The sequence below is a fragment of the Medicago sativa genome, chromosome 4 (genome assembly GCF_051527215.1).
Source record: "Medicago sativa cultivar Bolivia chromosome 4, Bolivia_mono, whole genome shotgun sequence".
NCBI classification, from domain to species: domain Eukaryota; kingdom Viridiplantae; phylum Streptophyta; class Magnoliopsida; order Fabales; family Fabaceae; genus Medicago; species Medicago sativa.
Genome location: NC_140752.1, coordinates 9,014,517 through 9,032,784, shown reverse-complemented (window position 1 = coordinate 9,032,784; position 18,268 = coordinate 9,014,517). Strand labels below are relative to the sequence as shown.

Here is an 18,268-nt window from a genome sequence, read left to right as displayed (position 1 = left end):
TTTGACCTAAGATGTTGTGAAATGCTCATGATGCAATTATGAATGCAGGACGCCAAAGATGATTTGACTGGGACGAGAAACAAACAACGGGATACCCAATTTGTTAAAGAAAGGGATCCGACTCCGCTGGGGAATTGCAGTTTCACTGGGGAAGAGATTGTCTACTACCGTATCGGTTTGGAACGATAGCTTAATGAAAACAAAACATTATTAGCGACATCAATTGAACAACTAAGCTGGGGATGACACTGGAGAAAATAAAATGTGATTTCAAACTGTTCATTGGTTGGAACTGACCATGACGAAAGGTAAACTCAAGCGGTCCGTTGTTTAGGACTGGCAGCTTGAAACAAGACAAAAAGTAAACTCAAGCGGTCCGTTGTTTAGGACTCGCAGCTTGAAACAAGACAAAAGGTAAACTCAAGCGATCCGTTGTTTAGGACTGACAGCCTGAAACAAGACAAAATGTAGACACAAGCGGTCCGTTGTTTTGGACCAGCAGCTTGAAACAAGACAAAAAATGGTAAACTCAAGCGGTCCGTTGTTTAGGACTGACAGCTTTAAACAAGACAAAAAGGTAAACTCAAGCGGTCCGTTGTTTTGGACTGGCGGCTTGAAACAAGATTAAAAGGTAAACTCAAGCGGTCCGTTGTTTAGGACTAACAGCTTGAAACAAGGTAAACGTTTGCGAGAATCCACCCGGATTTTGATAAACATTTGCGAGAATCCACTCGGCTTTTGCGAGAATCCACTCGGCTTTTTGCGAGAATCCACTCGGCTTGGTAAACATATGCGAGAATCCACTCGGCTTTTGCGAGAATCCACTCGGCTTTTGATAAAAGTTGGCCAGAATCCACTGGGCTTCATAAGAGTTTTGCGAGAATCCACTCGGTTTTTGATAAACATTTGCGAGAATCCACTCGGATTTTGATAAAGGTTTGCGAGAATCCACTCGGCTTTTGCGAGAATCCACTCGGCTTGGTAAACATTTGCGAGAATTCACTCGGCTTTTGATAAACACTTGAGAGAATCCACTCGGCTTTTGATAAGGTTTGCGAGAATCCACTCGGCTTTTGCGAGAATCCACTCGGCTTGGTAAACATATGCGAGAATCCACTCGGCTTTTGCAAGAATCCACTCGGCTTGGTAAACATATGCGAGAATCCACTCGGCTTTTGCGAGAATCCACTCGGCTTTTGCGAGAATCCACTCGGCTTTTGCAAGGTTGTGCCGGAATCCACCAGGCTTTGTAAAAGATTGCCGGAATCCACCGGGCTTTGTAAGAGTTGGCCGGAATCCACCGGGCTTATAATGAGTGACATCTCTGGACCAGACACACTGGGGATGACACTTTTGATGATAAGAAGGTAAATGTCAGATGTTCATGTGTAGAAACTTGCGGCTTGACACAATGATAAGTAAAGACCGAACTGAAGAGACATGACTGAAACAAGATTTTGGTGACTAATTCGATCATGTGTGAATGATGTCATGTATATGTTGTGTATGCATGAGTGTATGAACATGTGACAGTATTAATGTATGAATGTATTATTGTATGAATGCATGAATGTATGGATGTAGCTTGTACGACTGTATAAATTGGATATGACAAGCGACTCGATGAAACGAGACAAGATATGTAGGATGGGAGGCGGACAGACATCACAGTACAAACACTCGGCAAACTTCCTTGGATATGATGTGATTGAACAAATCAAGCCGTTAGCGGTGTAAAACCCGGCACAAGGTATCAACTGATGCCTCTTGGGGAGAGAGCCCATTGTTTAACCAAAAGCCTAGAAGAAGTCGCCATTTGTGAACCGACGCATAGTGTACTTCTATCGGCATGCTTCCGCATTCATGTTTTTTCTTTTTTTGAAAATCCCTAACTTTTGCCTGGATCGCCCTTTCGGGTTTTCAGTCCACCGGGAGTATATTCTTTTTTGTGCCCCTAATTTTTGCCTGGACCGCCCTTTAGGGTTTTCAGTCCACCGGGACGCTCTCTATTGCCTAAGCAGCCCTTTCGGGTTTTCAACTTAGCGAGCTTTTATTTTTTGTATTTTTTTTGTATATTTTTTTTTATTTTTAGACTGTGAAAGCATCTTGTTCGAAGCAGAGGTCCTCTCCATAGTGCTTAGCCATGTTTCTCTTTTGGAGTGTAACCGTTCTCAAGGCGGATGTTGATGTACGCTTCAACTACTCACGAGTTCAAAGAGAGTGTGCTTGTTGTTCGCACTTTTCAACAGATGTAAAAAAAAAATTATTTTGAAAATTTTTGCTTCAAGTATTGCCATCAAAAATAGAAGAAATTTGCAAACAAAATAAATGAGAGTTCCAAATAAATGGGCACAGGCTCAAATTTGATGAATTGAGTGGTGACCTGCCAACGGCATGGCTCCACGGATCTTTGAAGAATTTGGAAAATGGTAAATATATTGGAAGGTACATTGAACACAATAACCGTTATACTCCCTGACAGACTTTGATTGCCCCAGTTCCGAGTCCTTGATCTGCAGATGCTTCGAATCAGAGGTTCTTTGATAACATGTATGCCCCAAGTGGATTGTGCCTAACCAGATGCAGTTACTTTGTCATGATCCTTAACTTTTGCATAGATCGCCCTTTTAGGGTTTCAACCAATCAGGATAATATTTTTTATTTTATTTTTTTGTCTCTAATTTTTGCCTGGACCGCCCTTTCGGGTTTTCAGTCCACCGAGACGCTCATTTTTGCCTAAGCCGCCTTTTCAGGTTTGCGACTTATCGAACTCATATTTTTGACAGAGTATTTCTTGACTGCACCGGCATTCATAGGATGTGTGAGTTTGTCACCACCCATAGTTGTAAAAGTATTGCACATGGGCCTTCATAGTTAGGCGTCCACTTGCCCCTGGAGTCTGGATGAAAAAGATAGTACCCTTTTGAGCACAAAGTCTCCTTTTTTGAAATTCACGGGGACGAACCTTCTTGTTGGAAGTTTGTTTCAAACCTCTTTTGATATATTTGTACAAGGTCGTCATACGTTTAAATTCGATCAAGCTTGGACTTTAGCAGAACTCCTATTGACGAGACTTCAACCTCCACGGAAAGCACGATCTCCATGTTGTATATTGAGGGAAGGAGGGGGTTACCCCTGTTGAAATGTGTACTGAAGTATGATATCCATGCGAGGCAATGGTAACCTCTCATGCCAGTCTTTGTAAACGACTGCCATCTTCTGGACAATGTTCTTAATTTTTGTTTGCAGCTTCGATGGCTAAGATGCCCCAGTATGTGAGAGATCTCATTGGGAATCTCTTCATTCTCTTCTTCAGTTTCTGACACAAGGAACTCAAAGTTGGAAGAGAGTACAAGGTTAAAGTGTTCAACGGGTTTATTAATGCATGATTTGATTATTGATTTTGACAAGTAAGTACATGTTATGATTATGCAGATGTTTGAGAATGAAATTTATTTTTTGGTTTTTTGTATTACCATTTTTCCAGAAAAAGCATGAAATAAAAACAAAGTCGGGATAGAAACGACTTTTTATTAATGATGGAAAATACATGAAGCAAAAAGCCCTGCACAAATTCACTTTTGTCTCGGGCGGGACGAAAGGATTTTTTTGAAAAGCAGCAAACAACCAACAAACACATTATTTGAACAGATAAGTAGTAGAAAGAACATCAAAAGCGACCCAATTGCGGCTATCCACTCCATGTGTCACAATATAGTCCGACGGTGGGTTAACTAGCACGTCCGAATTCAATCTTCAAAAAGCAAGACATTGGCTTCAATCAGCTTCTGGACTTCAATCATCAAAGAGAAACAGTGCTCGATGTCATGGCCGGGTGCTCCTTGACGGAAGGCACATGAGAGGTCAGGTTGATACCAAACCGGCAACTCGTTAAGCACCCGAGGAGGCGTTCTAGTTTGGACAAGGTTCTTCATGAGCAAGATGGGAAGCAGCTCCGCATATGTCATTGGGATTGGGTCAAACTGTATCCTTGGAGCCTGTTGTCAATGCTGCTGTTGATGTTGGCGTTCGGGCCCTAGCTGGAATTGCAAAGCTACCAATGAAACTACCAGGGTACTCAGTCTTTCTAACTCGGCCTGGAGTGTTGTTACCTCTTCACGAATGCTCGTGGATTTCTTGTTCAAACTGATGCATTCTGTTTGCACGAGTGTTGTAGATGCGAGTAGACTGATGGATTGACCTTTTGTAGACAGAAACAAAGTATGAGACACGGACTAGAAACTATGAATGCAAAATGATGCATGATATGTTTATGCAAAAATAGACACATTTTTTTGAAAGACTTGTCAAAGTAGTTGTAAACTTCATAAGGAACATTGTTTCATTTGATATTTTGAAATATTACGAACAGTTCCCTTAAGGGCAAAAGCAAAGTCAAGGAAAAACACCCCAACAAAGGCTAAGGTCCATTAAAGACTTTTGAAAATGTATTTCTCGGTGTTCCTTTTACAAGGTTCATACCTCTGATGTTTATAAAAACTTATCGAAGTCCTTCGGTATTTAATGAGAAAAAGAGTTGTTTATGAATGAATGCATGTATGCATGATTATGCAAAAAGAACGGTGAAAACATGGTTAGGTTTAAGTCCATAATGTTGGAGTCAAGGGTAACAACGCCATTTGGTAAGGACTATGGTTTCATTTGCACTTGTAATAAGGGTTCTACCAAGTTCCCAAATTGCAACCCCCTTGTGAATATATTGGTGTATAGGAATGCTCCTAGTCCAATAACATTCATAAGGTAGTCTAGTTTGAGTGTAGTATCGCGTATCAACTAAAGTCAAGAATGCTCTTGGTTTAGCCACCGCACTACGTCCTAAAAAGGCCAAGATGGGTTAAGGGTAACTAAGGACCACGGCTTCACGGGACACTCACATTGAAAGTAATAATGTCGACATGAATGCTCATGACAACAAGAGTACTACCTTCCGTGAGGCCTCCACCGAGTAGGGTTATCACATGTACACATGGTCCAAGAATGCTCTTGGTATGGCACTATGATTATACCCCGTCCTATCTTATATTTCCCTCAAGTCCAGGTTAGGACTTATCTCACCACTCACGTTAAAAGAAAGAAGAAAGAAAAAGGAGAAAACATATATACACGTATTTCCATCTTTTATTTTTTTTATTTTTTTTATTTTTTAAGCAAGTTTAAAGCACAAAATTTTAAACAAAGCCAAGTTAGGCTTAACCCTCTTAGGGGCTCCCCAGTGAAGTCGCCATTTCTGTCGCGGCATTTTTCGGAGATTAAGGCTATTTGATTAGCTTTTGACTCACTTTTTTTTTCACGACTTTGAAAAAATTTATTTAAATTGGGGGGTCCGGGGGTTGGTTACATAAAGGGAAGGTATTAGCACCCTTTATGTCCGTAGTACTCTACGAGAACCTCTTGATTTTATTTAAATTTTTGTGCTATAAACTTGCTTGCTTTTTTTTAAAAAAAAAAATGGAATTTTGAAATGATTAAAAAAGGAAGACCTAATTATCTACATTTTATTGATTTGAGAGGACGAGTGTCCTTTGCCTACGTACCCGTGAAGGATCAAAATCACGTAGTTCGGGGTTAAAAAAAATGACGTTTGATTTGTTTTGTGTTTTTTATTGGTTTTGAAAAAGGGTTTTAAAATAAAAAGCCAAGTGGCAAATGAGAATTGGTTTGTATTTTTTATATTGAAAGAAAAATGGACTCAAGGTATGATTAAATTGATTGAAGTTTGATTAAGAAATAAAATAAAAAAGAACGATCACTTGATTGAAAATCAAGGTTTATTATGAAAATATTTTTGTGATTTTTGTTATTTGAATGTTTTTGTTGTTTTGGAATAATAAATGAAAATTAAACTAACGGAGCAATAAAAATAAAAGCGCGTGGATTTTTGTAGTGACGTTGGGTCACCACAAAATCCCTAATCTATTTTTTTTTTGTATTTTTTGATATATATAAAGCGGTAAAAAAATAAAAGACACACACACACACACACACACACACTTTTCTCATTTATATTTACATTGGACCTAAATACATTCTAATTGCTGGAAAATAAATGACAATAATTAAAATGCTAAATAGAAATAAAATAAAATGCTAAAAAGAATAAAATGCAAGAAAATAAAAGAAAGGGACAACCGAAGGGACAAAAATTACCGAAGGGACAAAATTCCGAAGGGACAGAAAAAAGAGGGAGAAGAAAAGAATAGCTCGTCAACACAAGCTAAATGAGGGAGAAGAGAGAAAAGTTCTTTGACAACTCGAGAACTTTTGGTGTGTGAAATTGTGAAGGATGAGAGCTCTATTTATAGGTTCTAAGGTTGATGAAAAATGGAAAATTGGTTTAATGCACTTTGATGGGGATTTGAATGAGATTGATGATGGTTTTGGAATGTGATTTGAATGATTTTTTAAATGGGAGAGTTGACATGTAAAAATGGCATGATTGGTGGCACACTTGAGAAAGAAAAAAAAAAATTGGACCTTGACACTATATTTTTTGACAATTTTTGGACTCATTAAAAAAGTTAATAAAAACCTAAAGAAATAATTAAACGAAAAAAATAAAAACAAAATGGTAAAATGGAAAATAAAAAAAAATATAAAAATCAAGACTGAATAAAAATGAAAGATAAAAATGAAAACTAAAAGTTAAAAAAAATGACTAATAAATTAAAAAAGTGAGAAGAGGTATTGATGATGAAACGCGTTCCTGATGAAAAATGGGAAGAAAGTTTTGACTCTGCACTGATTATGGCATGGCTTGGAGGAAAAATATTTTGGACCCCTGGACACTTAATTTTGGACTCATTGACACTTTGGTTTTTTTTACTTGGACAATAAAATAAAACTGACTAAAATAAAATATAAAAAATGACTAATTAAAAGCTAAAATAAAAATTGGAAATAAAAACTAAAATTATAAAAAAAATAAAAGATGAAAATTAAAGAGTAAATAAAAAATAATAAAAAAATAAAGAAAACTAAAATTATAAAAATATAAAGAGCGAAGAGGGCCAGATTCGGAACCAAACATATGAGGTATTTTAAGATACCTTTCTGCTGAAATTGCCTTTGAAAAGTCAAAGACTATTCAGGGTCAGACAATGTATGAATGTAGGATGTTAGGTCAAAAATTGGGGTATGACAGTCATTTTTTAAAAATATAAATAAACAGCAAAAAATTAGGAAGGAAAAGTGCAACAACTTTTTCGGCTACATAAAGTTGTCTAAGAGACTTTTGACCTTTTATAAATAAGATACACGATCATTTTCTAAAAATATAAATAAACACAAAAAAATTAGGAAGGAAAAGTGCAACAACATTTTTGGCTCGAAAAAGTTGTCCAAAAGACCTAAGACCTTTTATAAATAAGTTACACGATCATTTTCTAAAAATATAAATAAACAGCAAAAAAATTAGGAAGGAAAAGTGCAACAACATTTTTTGCTCCAAAACGTTATTCAAATGACGTAAGACCTTTTATAAATAAGATACACGATCATTTTCTAAAAATATAAATAAACAGCAAAAAATTAGGAAGGAAAAGTGCAACAACATTTTTGGCTCGAAAAAGTTGTCCAAAAGACCTAAGACCTTTTATAAATAAGTTACACGATCATTTTCTAAAAAAATAAATAAACAGCAAAAAATTAGGAAGGAAAAGTGCAACAACATTTTTTGCTCCAAAACGTTATTCAAAAGACGTAAGACCTTTTATAAATAAGATTACACGATCATTTTCTAAAAAAATAAATAAACAGCAAAAAATTAGGAAGGAAAAGTGCAACAACATTTTTTGCTCCAAAACGTTGTTCAAAAGACGTAAGACCTTTTATAAATAAGATACACGATCATTTTCTAAAAATATAAATAAACAGCAAAAAATTAGGAAGGAAAAGTGCAACAACATTTTTGGCTCGAAAAAGTTGTCCAAAAGACCTAAGACCTTTTATAAATAAGTTACACGATCATTTTCTAAAAAAATAAATAAACAGCAAAAAATTAGGAAGGAAAAGTGCAACAAAATTTTTGCTCCAAAACAAACGTTATTCAAAAGACGTAAGACCTTTTATAAATAAGACTAGTATTTGGACCCGTGCGATGCACGGGAAGTTGATTATCTCGTTAACTAATAAATAAGGTAATTTTTATGGCATTGATAAAAAAAATAAGATAATTGTAAATGAAATAATAGTTTTGATTAATAAATAAGGTAATTGTAAATGAATTAATGCTTCCAAAACAATGACAATGAAAACCTGAATTAATTTAGAATTCTCGTTATCACAGATAAAGAAAAATAACCAAATGCAACTATTAATATAATTCCGCCTTAAGCACTTAAGTACGTAATTGTTCAGTGAATCAACAATATCATTGGTAGGTGTTAAAATTGTCTTGCTTTGAAAAAATGAAAGATAACTCATACTCTCCAACAGTGATGGATACGTGCTATCAACAATTGAAGCAATTGGGTCACCTGAATTCTTGATCAACATGTCATCTGGTATTTCAATTTCAATTTCCCTATCATTGTTTTCTCCAATGTTTCTTAACACAATTCCTCTCTTTAGCTTTTACCATCTAACAATTCATGCTTTGTTTGATCCGCTTGTAGATCAACGATCTACCAACACCTTCGACCCCTTCTTTGTGGTCCCTGTTTTAGGACTTTTAAAGTGCTTCTATCAGGACTTTGGAGTGTTATAAGCAACCTTGAAATTGTATAAATAATTTCATTGATATAATAAGATTCCTGCAAGTAATGTGCCGACCATAGGGTAATTTTATTTGATGTGGTCTTCACTTGCTTAATTAGTGAAGAGTAGGGTAGACATCGAGTGTTAGTTATCTAAATTTGACATCCACCTTTAAGGCAAAGATCAAAATATTATTTAAGATTAGGCATGCATATAGTTTTTGCCACTATATGAAGAGGGAATATTGATCATGTTACGAAACACAATAAAAAAAGTATGGTGAGTTATCTTGGTCACCAACGCAAGTGATTTTGGTTATCGTCACATCTTTCAACAGACAAATATTTTTTTTTATTTTTTTTATAGATAGAGTGATATATGTACACAAAAAAAAAACGTAAACATGTTATTTTTGGATGTATGACACATGTACCAAAGTACCAAATTAGCAAATGTCAAGCAAATAAATTTCCAAAACAATTAAGAAAGTACTTAATGAGTAAAAAAAAATCGAAACAAAATAAATCTAAGTAGTCTAGACTGAGAAGAGCTAAAATATCAATATTTATGTTCTTGCTTAATTTTGACAACTTTCTGCAATTTAGTGGTTGACGACTGAGTTCGACAATCAACGTCAATATGTGTTGCATCTGAGTCGACATGTCGGCATTTCTCTTTCTCAAAGACTTGGATGGATGAGTATCCTTAGGAATAGAATTAGCTTCATCACCAAGAAGCTACACGAATAAACATTCATAGCAATGGTTAATTTAATAAGTTTTATGAATACCTTTAAAGTAGATATAAAGAATATTTAACTACCTTCATATTATCACCAGTTTGGGGTGTAATAACACCCATGAAGTCAACATCATCATCTTCTTCACAATTATGAGCAGCAACATGACACTCAATATGATACTTTTTCTTAAACTCATCAATGATTTCATTGTCATCGGACATCTTTTTGACTGCATAGGTATAAAACCTCTGGTCAACATTTTTTTTATTGATTTCCAGTTTGAAAAGAATGTCCTTGTCACGTAAGGTGTCAAACTCTGTTGGATAATCATATGTGGCCTTTCCTTGTTTTTGATTTGTATCATTAAACAATTAAGACCAATGTTTATTGTTTTAATAATATTACATATAAAAAATACAAAAAATAATATACTTAAGTTCATTATCGATTCCATTCATTTGCAGTCTTTCCAAAGTGTTACGAAATAACTCTATCAAACAACACAATGGTAGTTGACCCATTCTCAAGGTCTTCAAGATAAAAAAACATCTATATACATAGTTAACAAAAAAGATAAAAAAAAAAAAAACTCCACTAACTCAAGGTCTTCAAGAGTAAGTCCAAGAGTTTAGTTATATTTCCTTTTACTTGAATATCCTTAATGTCGGTCCTTCTAACTACATTGCCAATGACATCTGCAAATAAACGTGGTTGTAGAATCATAAAAAAGAAATTATAAAAATATAAAAATAAAGGAATCTGTTTAATATTTATTTTGTGAAGTTTAGTATAAAGTACTAACCCATTAAAACAACGTTATTAGCTTGTATTGGAGATTTGTTGGTTTAAAATTGCCTCTTTTATTAAATGAGAGCAATAACTTCTCTATAGTATATGAAGCACCCTCTTCAATAGAATCTCCATGTAGCTTGAAATCCTTGCTTATAATAGAAGTTTGTATCTTTGACAACTGAAATCAATAAAACATTATATGATTTTATGTGAATAAAAAAGATAATGTGAAATATAAACTTAAAACAAAAAACAATGACCAGATAATATTTTTTATCAATACGTCCATATTTCAGTCATGAAGCACGGTAAAGAACTTCATTTATTGTCAATTTATAGTAGTTTTTTTGTTTTTCCAACGGCATATTATATTAAAATAGAGCCACCCACAAAGAAAGTGTAGTGAACTCAAAATAGCAAAAAAGATTACAGTGGAGGAACAGAAACCCCACGAACCCAAAAACTGCACAACACATGCCAAAACAAATAAGTCTCCACCTCTAAATTTAATAGGCTAATTGTTAAACTAACACGTTCATATATGTTTCTTTTAATTTAACAGGCTAATTTAACAGTGATGAAAAACAGAAGATACGACTTGTGAACTACATGAATAAATCAAAGATATTTAATAAAAAATAGATAGGTATAATAGAACCATATAAAATTAATATATAGGAATCCTTTTCATCACATAACATAGACATGTTGTAGTATAAATCAGAGATATTTAACAGTAAAATTTATAGGTACAATAGAACCATATGAATATCATGCATGACCATATCTTTTCATCTAGCAAAAGTAATTCAATATTGGATGCCTGTTTTGGTTTGATGAATTCAAGAATTTTTCAAAGATTAACTATATGAACACGTATCTTCCAATCCAATCGATTTTTCCAGCAACAATGTCATCAATAGCAGTAATATGAGAAGCCATTATTCAATCTACATAGAATTGAGAAGAAATAAATCATATAGAGTTAGACAAAGTTAGAAACATTAATAGAGAGATACTTTAATTGTTGATATAAAAATAAAAATAAAAGAGATTCAAAGCAAAAAAAAAACATGACGTACTTTTAATTTGAAGCAAGATGATTTAATTTAATGGAAGGATGAAGGATGAAATATGACTTTTGACTTATAAATGCAATTTAATGTTACTTGTATAGAGAGTGAGAGAGGATTAGTTTGGTATAAAGGGGCACAGATGTCGACAAAGTTAGTTACAAAAAACAAACATTAGATGAGGTTTTTTTTTTCTTTGGTGGCACAAAAAAACAAACATTAGATGAGGTTTTTTTTTCTATGGTGGCACAAATTTAATGAGAATTTTTTTTTAGCAAAAGTTTGTTCAGGAAAAGCTAGTTAACAAAAACAAAAAAAAAATATGGGGATCGGTGTTTATATTGCCAAATAAATAGAGAAAATAGAAGACAAACTATGATGTCCATCAAACAAAAAACAAAATAAACAGCAAAAATAGAAATAAGTTATACGATCATTTTCTAAAAATAGAAATAAACAGCAAAAAAATTAGGAAGGAAAAGTGCAACAACATTTTTGGCTCCAAATAGTTGTCCAAAAGACTTAAGACCTTTTATAAATAAGATAAGATTTTCATCCATTTTAAAAGAAAATTAAAAGAAAAGATTTATCAATAAGAACAACTAGTCTCCGACAATGGCGTTAAAAATTTGATAGGCCGCAAATGTGTAGTTTCTATCACGTAATAAAAAATATCAATCCCATGAGTACCAGTGTTGATTACCAATTCATTTTTCTAAATTGATTAGCTAAAAATTAGATTTTTTAGTGGTTTATTTGATAGAGATTTAATAATGATATAAAAACATCTTAGGATTGTGATCTCCATCACAATAATATAATTCTAATCCCAATTCTATTTGTTTGCTATGAAAATCAAAGGTCTAAAGATGAGGTAAACTAATGTGACTTATGGCCCCTTTCAGGCGTTGCATGAGTGTGATTTGAACCAACAAAACATCTTATTTTCATAGAGGAATCGTTGACAAAGTTCGTTAATCTCGATTACCCCCTCAAAGAAAACTATAGTATTTTTTTTCTTTTTCGAATCCCTTGTTTTATCTTATATGCCCTTTCGGTCCTTCACTTGATGTCTAGGATTATGAATTATATCGTTATGACTATTCATCCGATATCAACTTCCCCTTTCGGTTCTTAGTTGATATCATATGTTTGAATAATTATAACCAAATGATTATTTTATCTCATTGTGCTTATATGAATTTGTCACATAATGATTAGTTAAGATCAAACAATCATAGTTAAAACAACAAGATGAAATTAAAATTCTTTGAAAATCATAGCAACAAGAAAGAATTGGGATTTAAGAAACGCCGATAATTGTGACTTCTTTTCACAATCCCAAGATAGAGGGTGTCTACTCACAAGAACTCGTCGTAGACAAGACAATAATCACAAATAATATATAAGGCAAAAAAATAAGAGAAGAACTTACTCGATTGATCAAACAAAAAGTACATAACAAGCCCTCCCCTGTTTGGTTTGAGCTTATGAAAAATAGCTTATATAAATAAATAAGCTTTTATTTTAATTTATAAGCTCTCACTGACGAAAATTGTATCTTCGTAAATTGATTTTTCATAAACTACTTTAAAAACTTATAAATAATACATAAAACTTATTTATTTGCATAAGCTGTTTTATATAAGCTCTAAAATAAGCTAATCCAAACGGGTGTAAACTAAACTAGATGTCCTTTTATAGGAAAATATCTGTGCAGACTAAGCTAAGTTCAATGAAGGATGATAATCGCACAAAAACCATCTAAATGCCAAAACTTAACCAAAGAAAATCTCAAGGGATAGAGGCCTTACGTAAGCATCATTACGGGCACCCATAGTGCCTTATCTTTAAATCAAATAAACTAAAGTCACTATAACCATAATTTGTATCTATTTGACTCTATACCAATTGATGAAAATTTAACAAACTATAGATAAAAATTAGAGCATATTATCAAAAAATTAATCAAACAAACAATTTAGAGACAAAGCTCAAACAACAATTAATCAATAATTAGTGTTTAATAACAATTTATCATATTTTATATTAATAATAATTCATAAATAATACTATGTCAAATTAATATTGAATAGGGGAAGGACTCTTATAGTAGATGCTCTTAGTAGATGCTCCTTTGTCCATTCCTTGCTAACATGATTCATCAAAAAAATTGCACATTTAATTAATTGGTAAGTTGTGATGTCTATTTTTATTACATGGGATATGATTTGTTTGAAAAGTGTCCAATGAATACGACCAATTTTAGTATTTTAATGCAATTCTTGACAATCATATCTTGTTCTTGTTCAAATTAATTTGATATTATCTTCAACATTGCATACGTACTTAAACACCAAAATATTTGTTTCTTAATCAAGACATGAACACAAAGCATAGTAGTTTTATATTTGATCACACAACACAATACTTCATACAAAGCCAATGAATGCAAACAACATATAGCTCAAGATAAATAGTCTAGAGAACCCTAGAACACACAACATATATATTTATGGTCCACCCTCTTAATAATACTCCATAAGCTAGCTCAAATGCCACAATAAGTGCGCATAGCAAATTGATCCCTTTGGCCTTTTTCAGTGTAATAATACTTGAGAAATTCAACATGGTCATAAGGCCTAAAGAGCAAAGGGTGTTCCTCATCCACCAGCTCCTCAGGAGCTTTTATAATGTACCCTTCTTTGGGGATAGAGAACAACCCTGTTGAATATCTTGCCTCATTTCCACTCATCATCACCCGATGAAACGGCGAATGCAGCCTTCCGTTTGACCATGCCTGCAAAATTCATATAACACGATGATAAAACATAATAAATTTTAATAATATAGTTTTAAAAATGCATGTGTGACTACGATCTGGGCCACGATATCAAATACTTTGATATCTCGGGCCACATTATTGCGAATGTGGCTTAAGGATCTTGATGCAATCACAATTAACAATGAATTAAAACCTTAATAATTAATAATTAGTTTTCGATAAGGAATGGTTAATGGAATTTACATGAATAGAGTCACCAATCATTGCTACAAAACTGCCTGAAGAAGAAGGCTTGTAGCTTATCCATTTTCCATCTTTGGTCATAACCTCTAAACCCTCCACTTGATTTTGGTACAATATGGTCACAACATTCTTGTCACTATGTGTGCTGAGGCCTAATTTTGTGCCACTTGTTTGAGGGCCTTTGTATTTCATAACTCGGAGAAGATAATTGGTTGAATTCATGTGTTCCTCCAAGTACTTTTCAACACCTAAACTCTCCAAAATCATCTTCCTAATAATTTGATCCAACTCTTTTAGCTCATCAGAGAAGGAATGTATAGTTTTGCTGCAAAATTAAAACAAAATAATAAGGGGCTTATTGAAGAAATATAAGTCCTCCAAATGGTGACACTTGTTAAGGATACACTTTTTTGAACTTAGAACCTCTCGAAAGACTACCATTAGAGATGCTCTAATATGATTGAAGAGACATTTTCAAGTTTAAAAACTATTATAAAATATTTCATAATTTTACCATCCAAATCGATAGTGCCCTATAATTGTAGGGATCAAATTTGATGATTTACTATAAAAGAATGTTAAACATTGTCCCAGAAGCGTTAACTAAGCAATCAAAACAAGTAACTTTTTGCGTACCTAAAATTTTGGTTTCCATCTGGCCACAAGTTGTTGGTCATACTGTTCACTTTCTCTAAGATATTTGCATCATCAATGCCCATGCTCTCAAAAAGTGGAACCATAGGATATTGGCCAACATAACCATGATAAGGCTTCTTAGACACATTGAGTAGCTTGGTTTGTAAAGGGAGATCAAAGAGCTCTTCTATTGAAGCAAATATGGCTTTGCGAAGGTCTAAAGGAACTTTGTCAAAAACTGCTTCAAAGCAACCATACTCTACTAGTGCCTTGTAGACTTGGGACTTCACTAACTCCCAATTGGGACCTTTGGCTTCCAAGTTGAGGTTATTGAAGTCAATTATTGGAAGCTTTGGAGTGGCTTCTGTGCCCATATTTTCAATTTTCCTTCCCTAATTTGATTAAGGGTAATGCTTAGTTTAAGCTAGGATTGAACCTTGTGATTGAGTTATATAATATGTGTGCACTACATTGCAATAGTGACCTTGATAATTGATAATATTAAAATGTTTTTGTACTTTGAGTTATATAAGTATCGATATGCTCTTTTATTTTCTCCTTCTTTTCACGAGTCCTATAAAAGAATATTGCTCATTTTACTATATGGCCTGCTGATAATGTTCATAGTAAAAGGAAAGGAATAATATTGGACTTAATCACTTCTACCAAATATATCAAGATCGCAAACAAAATTATTGGGATTTTTGTTGTTACTCTCTTTTGAGTTAAATCTCCGACAATATGAAGGTTACATTTGATGTACGTAGTTCTAAATTTATGATTATTTACTAAACACTCTTATTAATATAAATGGAGTAATTAAGTGAAGTGAAATTCAATAAATATGGATTTATTGATAAAAATAATAATAAATATTACATTCATTTATAAAATGACAATCAATTTGAAATATAATAAACGTGGAAATGTGACAATTACCTTAAGACGGGAGAATTCCTCATGAATTGAAAAGACTCAAAACTTACTGTTAGACCTTTTTAATGGTACGTACCATGTATTGAAATAAGATTATTTTTAAAAAAATAAAAAATAAACCTTATTTCAGATGATCTCTTCTTTTGATATAAATTAGTACTACTTCTTCACATATAAATGTGAAGGTTAATCTTTAGAAGTGAGTATAAGATCACAGGTAAAAAAACTCGTAATTCAAACCATCTAATTATTTGATCCCTTGAGATACCAAATTATGGATGAAATGTTTGGAAGTATTAGAGCTGGACAATCAAAGAATATGAACCATAAACTAAAAAATAAAATAAAAAATAAATATTTTTGATGTCATTCATCCACAAGTTGTGTCTGGACCACAGAAATTAATTCGTTGCCGTACCATTATTTTCAATATTATGTTTTGTAAAAAAAAAAATATTAACATATGTAATAATTAAGCATTTATTAATCAATTGTGTCAATTATGCTATAGTATTTTGCCAAATAAAATTAATTATGTTATCGAGGTTGAACCGGCTTGTGAATATGTTACTATATGACAACCTTTTTTTCAGTGAGAGAATTTGGAGTGATTTTTTTTTTTTTGACAAAAAATTTGGAGTGATGTTATTTGTTGTTGAACGTGATTGTTTTAAGAAGGAGAAATGAGACTTTTAAAATGAGTTATTTACGATGATGGAGAGAAGATCAATGTATTTGAAGCTCCTAAGCATGTACTGTAATTTGTTGATTCAAATAAAGAAAAGAATCACACTCTACTTCTTAATAAATAAAACTAACACAAATTTGATGGAATGAAAATATAAAATATTTTCACTTTCGTAGACGAGTTCTATACTTGTGAAATGAAAATCTTCTGAAATTAAATTTTTTTGGTACAATAATTATAATTGTTTTTAGATTAAGAATGATTTGAATTTCAATGATTTTTATTTTATAGAAATCAACCCTAACCACTATTTTTAAAGATTCAAATCATTTTTCTTCATACCTTAATCTATTTCATATAGAAAGCGTTGTAGTTACGTCTCAGAGTTTTAGAATCATTAGAATAAATTGTTGAATGAGTGCCGCAAAGACTCACCTTCATCCTCAAAAGATTATAATTCCTTTTTTGTAAACTCTTATCTAATGGATTATGCAATTATGTTTTTATCTCTTATCTTTTTCATTTCTATTTTCGTGACTAAGTTTATTATGAATTAACCACTTTTATGGTTAGGAAATGATTAGGTAATAATTATATTTGCATGTTCAGTTTGTTACAACATTTAAAACTTATTTCAAACAAATTGTTTCAACTCAAAACATTTGAAAGTTAATCTCTTATTTTTTTTTTTATGTTATAGTTCCTTGAGACTGAAAGGGTATGAGAATGAAAAATGTTTGTTTGATATGAGTTACGTCTTTATGGACCGAGAGGTGACGGGAATAAGAGAGACTGCTTTGAATGAAAACTAGATCTTAGAAGAGCCTGAAAGCGCTGAGATCTAGCTAGGACTCTTGTCATAGGCTACAGCTCAGCCTTTGCCATCATGTAGAGCTACTGATGACCTAACCTAGTATGTTACATGTTAAGTACTGTAAGTGTGCCCCGAGAGGTGTGTCTTTACATGCTTGACATAATGCCTGAGTCGAGAGACCCCAAAGGCCATCAGGTTGCTTGGAAGTTATGTGAAGCTATAACTATCTACATTTTTCCTCAGGAAGTTGTGCGAAGTTGTAGCTTTCTAAATCTTGAAAACGTCTATCTTTACCAAGTTAATTCTTTAACGACACTTTTTCACTTCAATCTCTACATTTCTTTTATATTCTTTATTTACTTCTACATTTTACTTTAGAACCTTAAAATATTATCTTTGCTATTTGTCACTTTGAATCTTAAATAATTATACTTAGATTTGGAAATACTTAGAACCTATCAACTCCAATTTTCATGGGATCGATACTCTATTTACTCTTTATTAATTGTTGTGATAGTGTAGACTTGTATTTGCATGTATTGGAAAATAGACAACTATTTTTCGAGCACCAATGGTGCTGCCATTTTCTTAAATTTTTTGCACATAAGATAAGTCTTGAAGTAAGTAATAAATCATGAAAATAAGACTTATATCACACACACATATAATATCAGAACGTTACAAACCCTCTCTACTTAGACTTACTCTCAATTGTTACCACCTCTTCATGCTTCAAACTTGATGAAATTCACAAAACAATAATGGATGCAGATTAGCTAGGTTTAGACACACGCCTCTTGATTGTCCGTTCAAGATCGAACGATCTATATTTTTAAAATGATTT

General features: G+C 32.9%; 1 protein-coding gene across 1 annotated transcript; it reads right to left on the bottom strand.

Annotated features, from left to right (window-relative positions):
* Positions 1 to 13,706: 13,706 nt before the first annotated feature.
* On the bottom strand, positions 13,707 to 15,429 carry LOC146926071 (putative 2-oxoglutarate-dependent dioxygenase AOP1). Its single transcript, XM_085758483.1, has 3 exons — positions 14,987 to 15,429; positions 14,351 to 14,675; positions 13,707 to 14,122 (listed from the first exon to the last, which is right to left on the bottom strand). The coding sequence occupies exons 1-3, from the start codon at positions 15,358 to 15,360 to the stop codon at positions 13,874 to 13,876; spliced, it is 948 nt and encodes a 315-aa protein (XP_085614609.1). The 5' UTR covers positions 15,361 to 15,429; the 3' UTR covers positions 13,707 to 13,873.
* Between the last annotated feature and the right edge of the window lie 2,839 nt (positions 15,430 to 18,268).

Excerpts from the sequence above, each read along its gene's own strand:
- LOC146926071 (XM_085758483.1), bottom strand. The coding sequence starts at position 15,360 with ATGGGCACAGAAGCCACTCCAAAGCTTCCAATAATTGACTTCAATAAC. Across the intron at positions 14,676-14,986 it reads GATGGAAACCAAAATTTTAG|CAAAACTATACATTCCTTCT; the intron begins GTACGCAAAAAG and ends TTAATTTTGCAG. Across the intron at positions 14,123-14,350 it reads TGATTGGTGACTCTATTCAT|GCATGGTCAAACGGAAGGCT; the intron begins GTAAATTCCATT and ends TGAATTTTGCAG.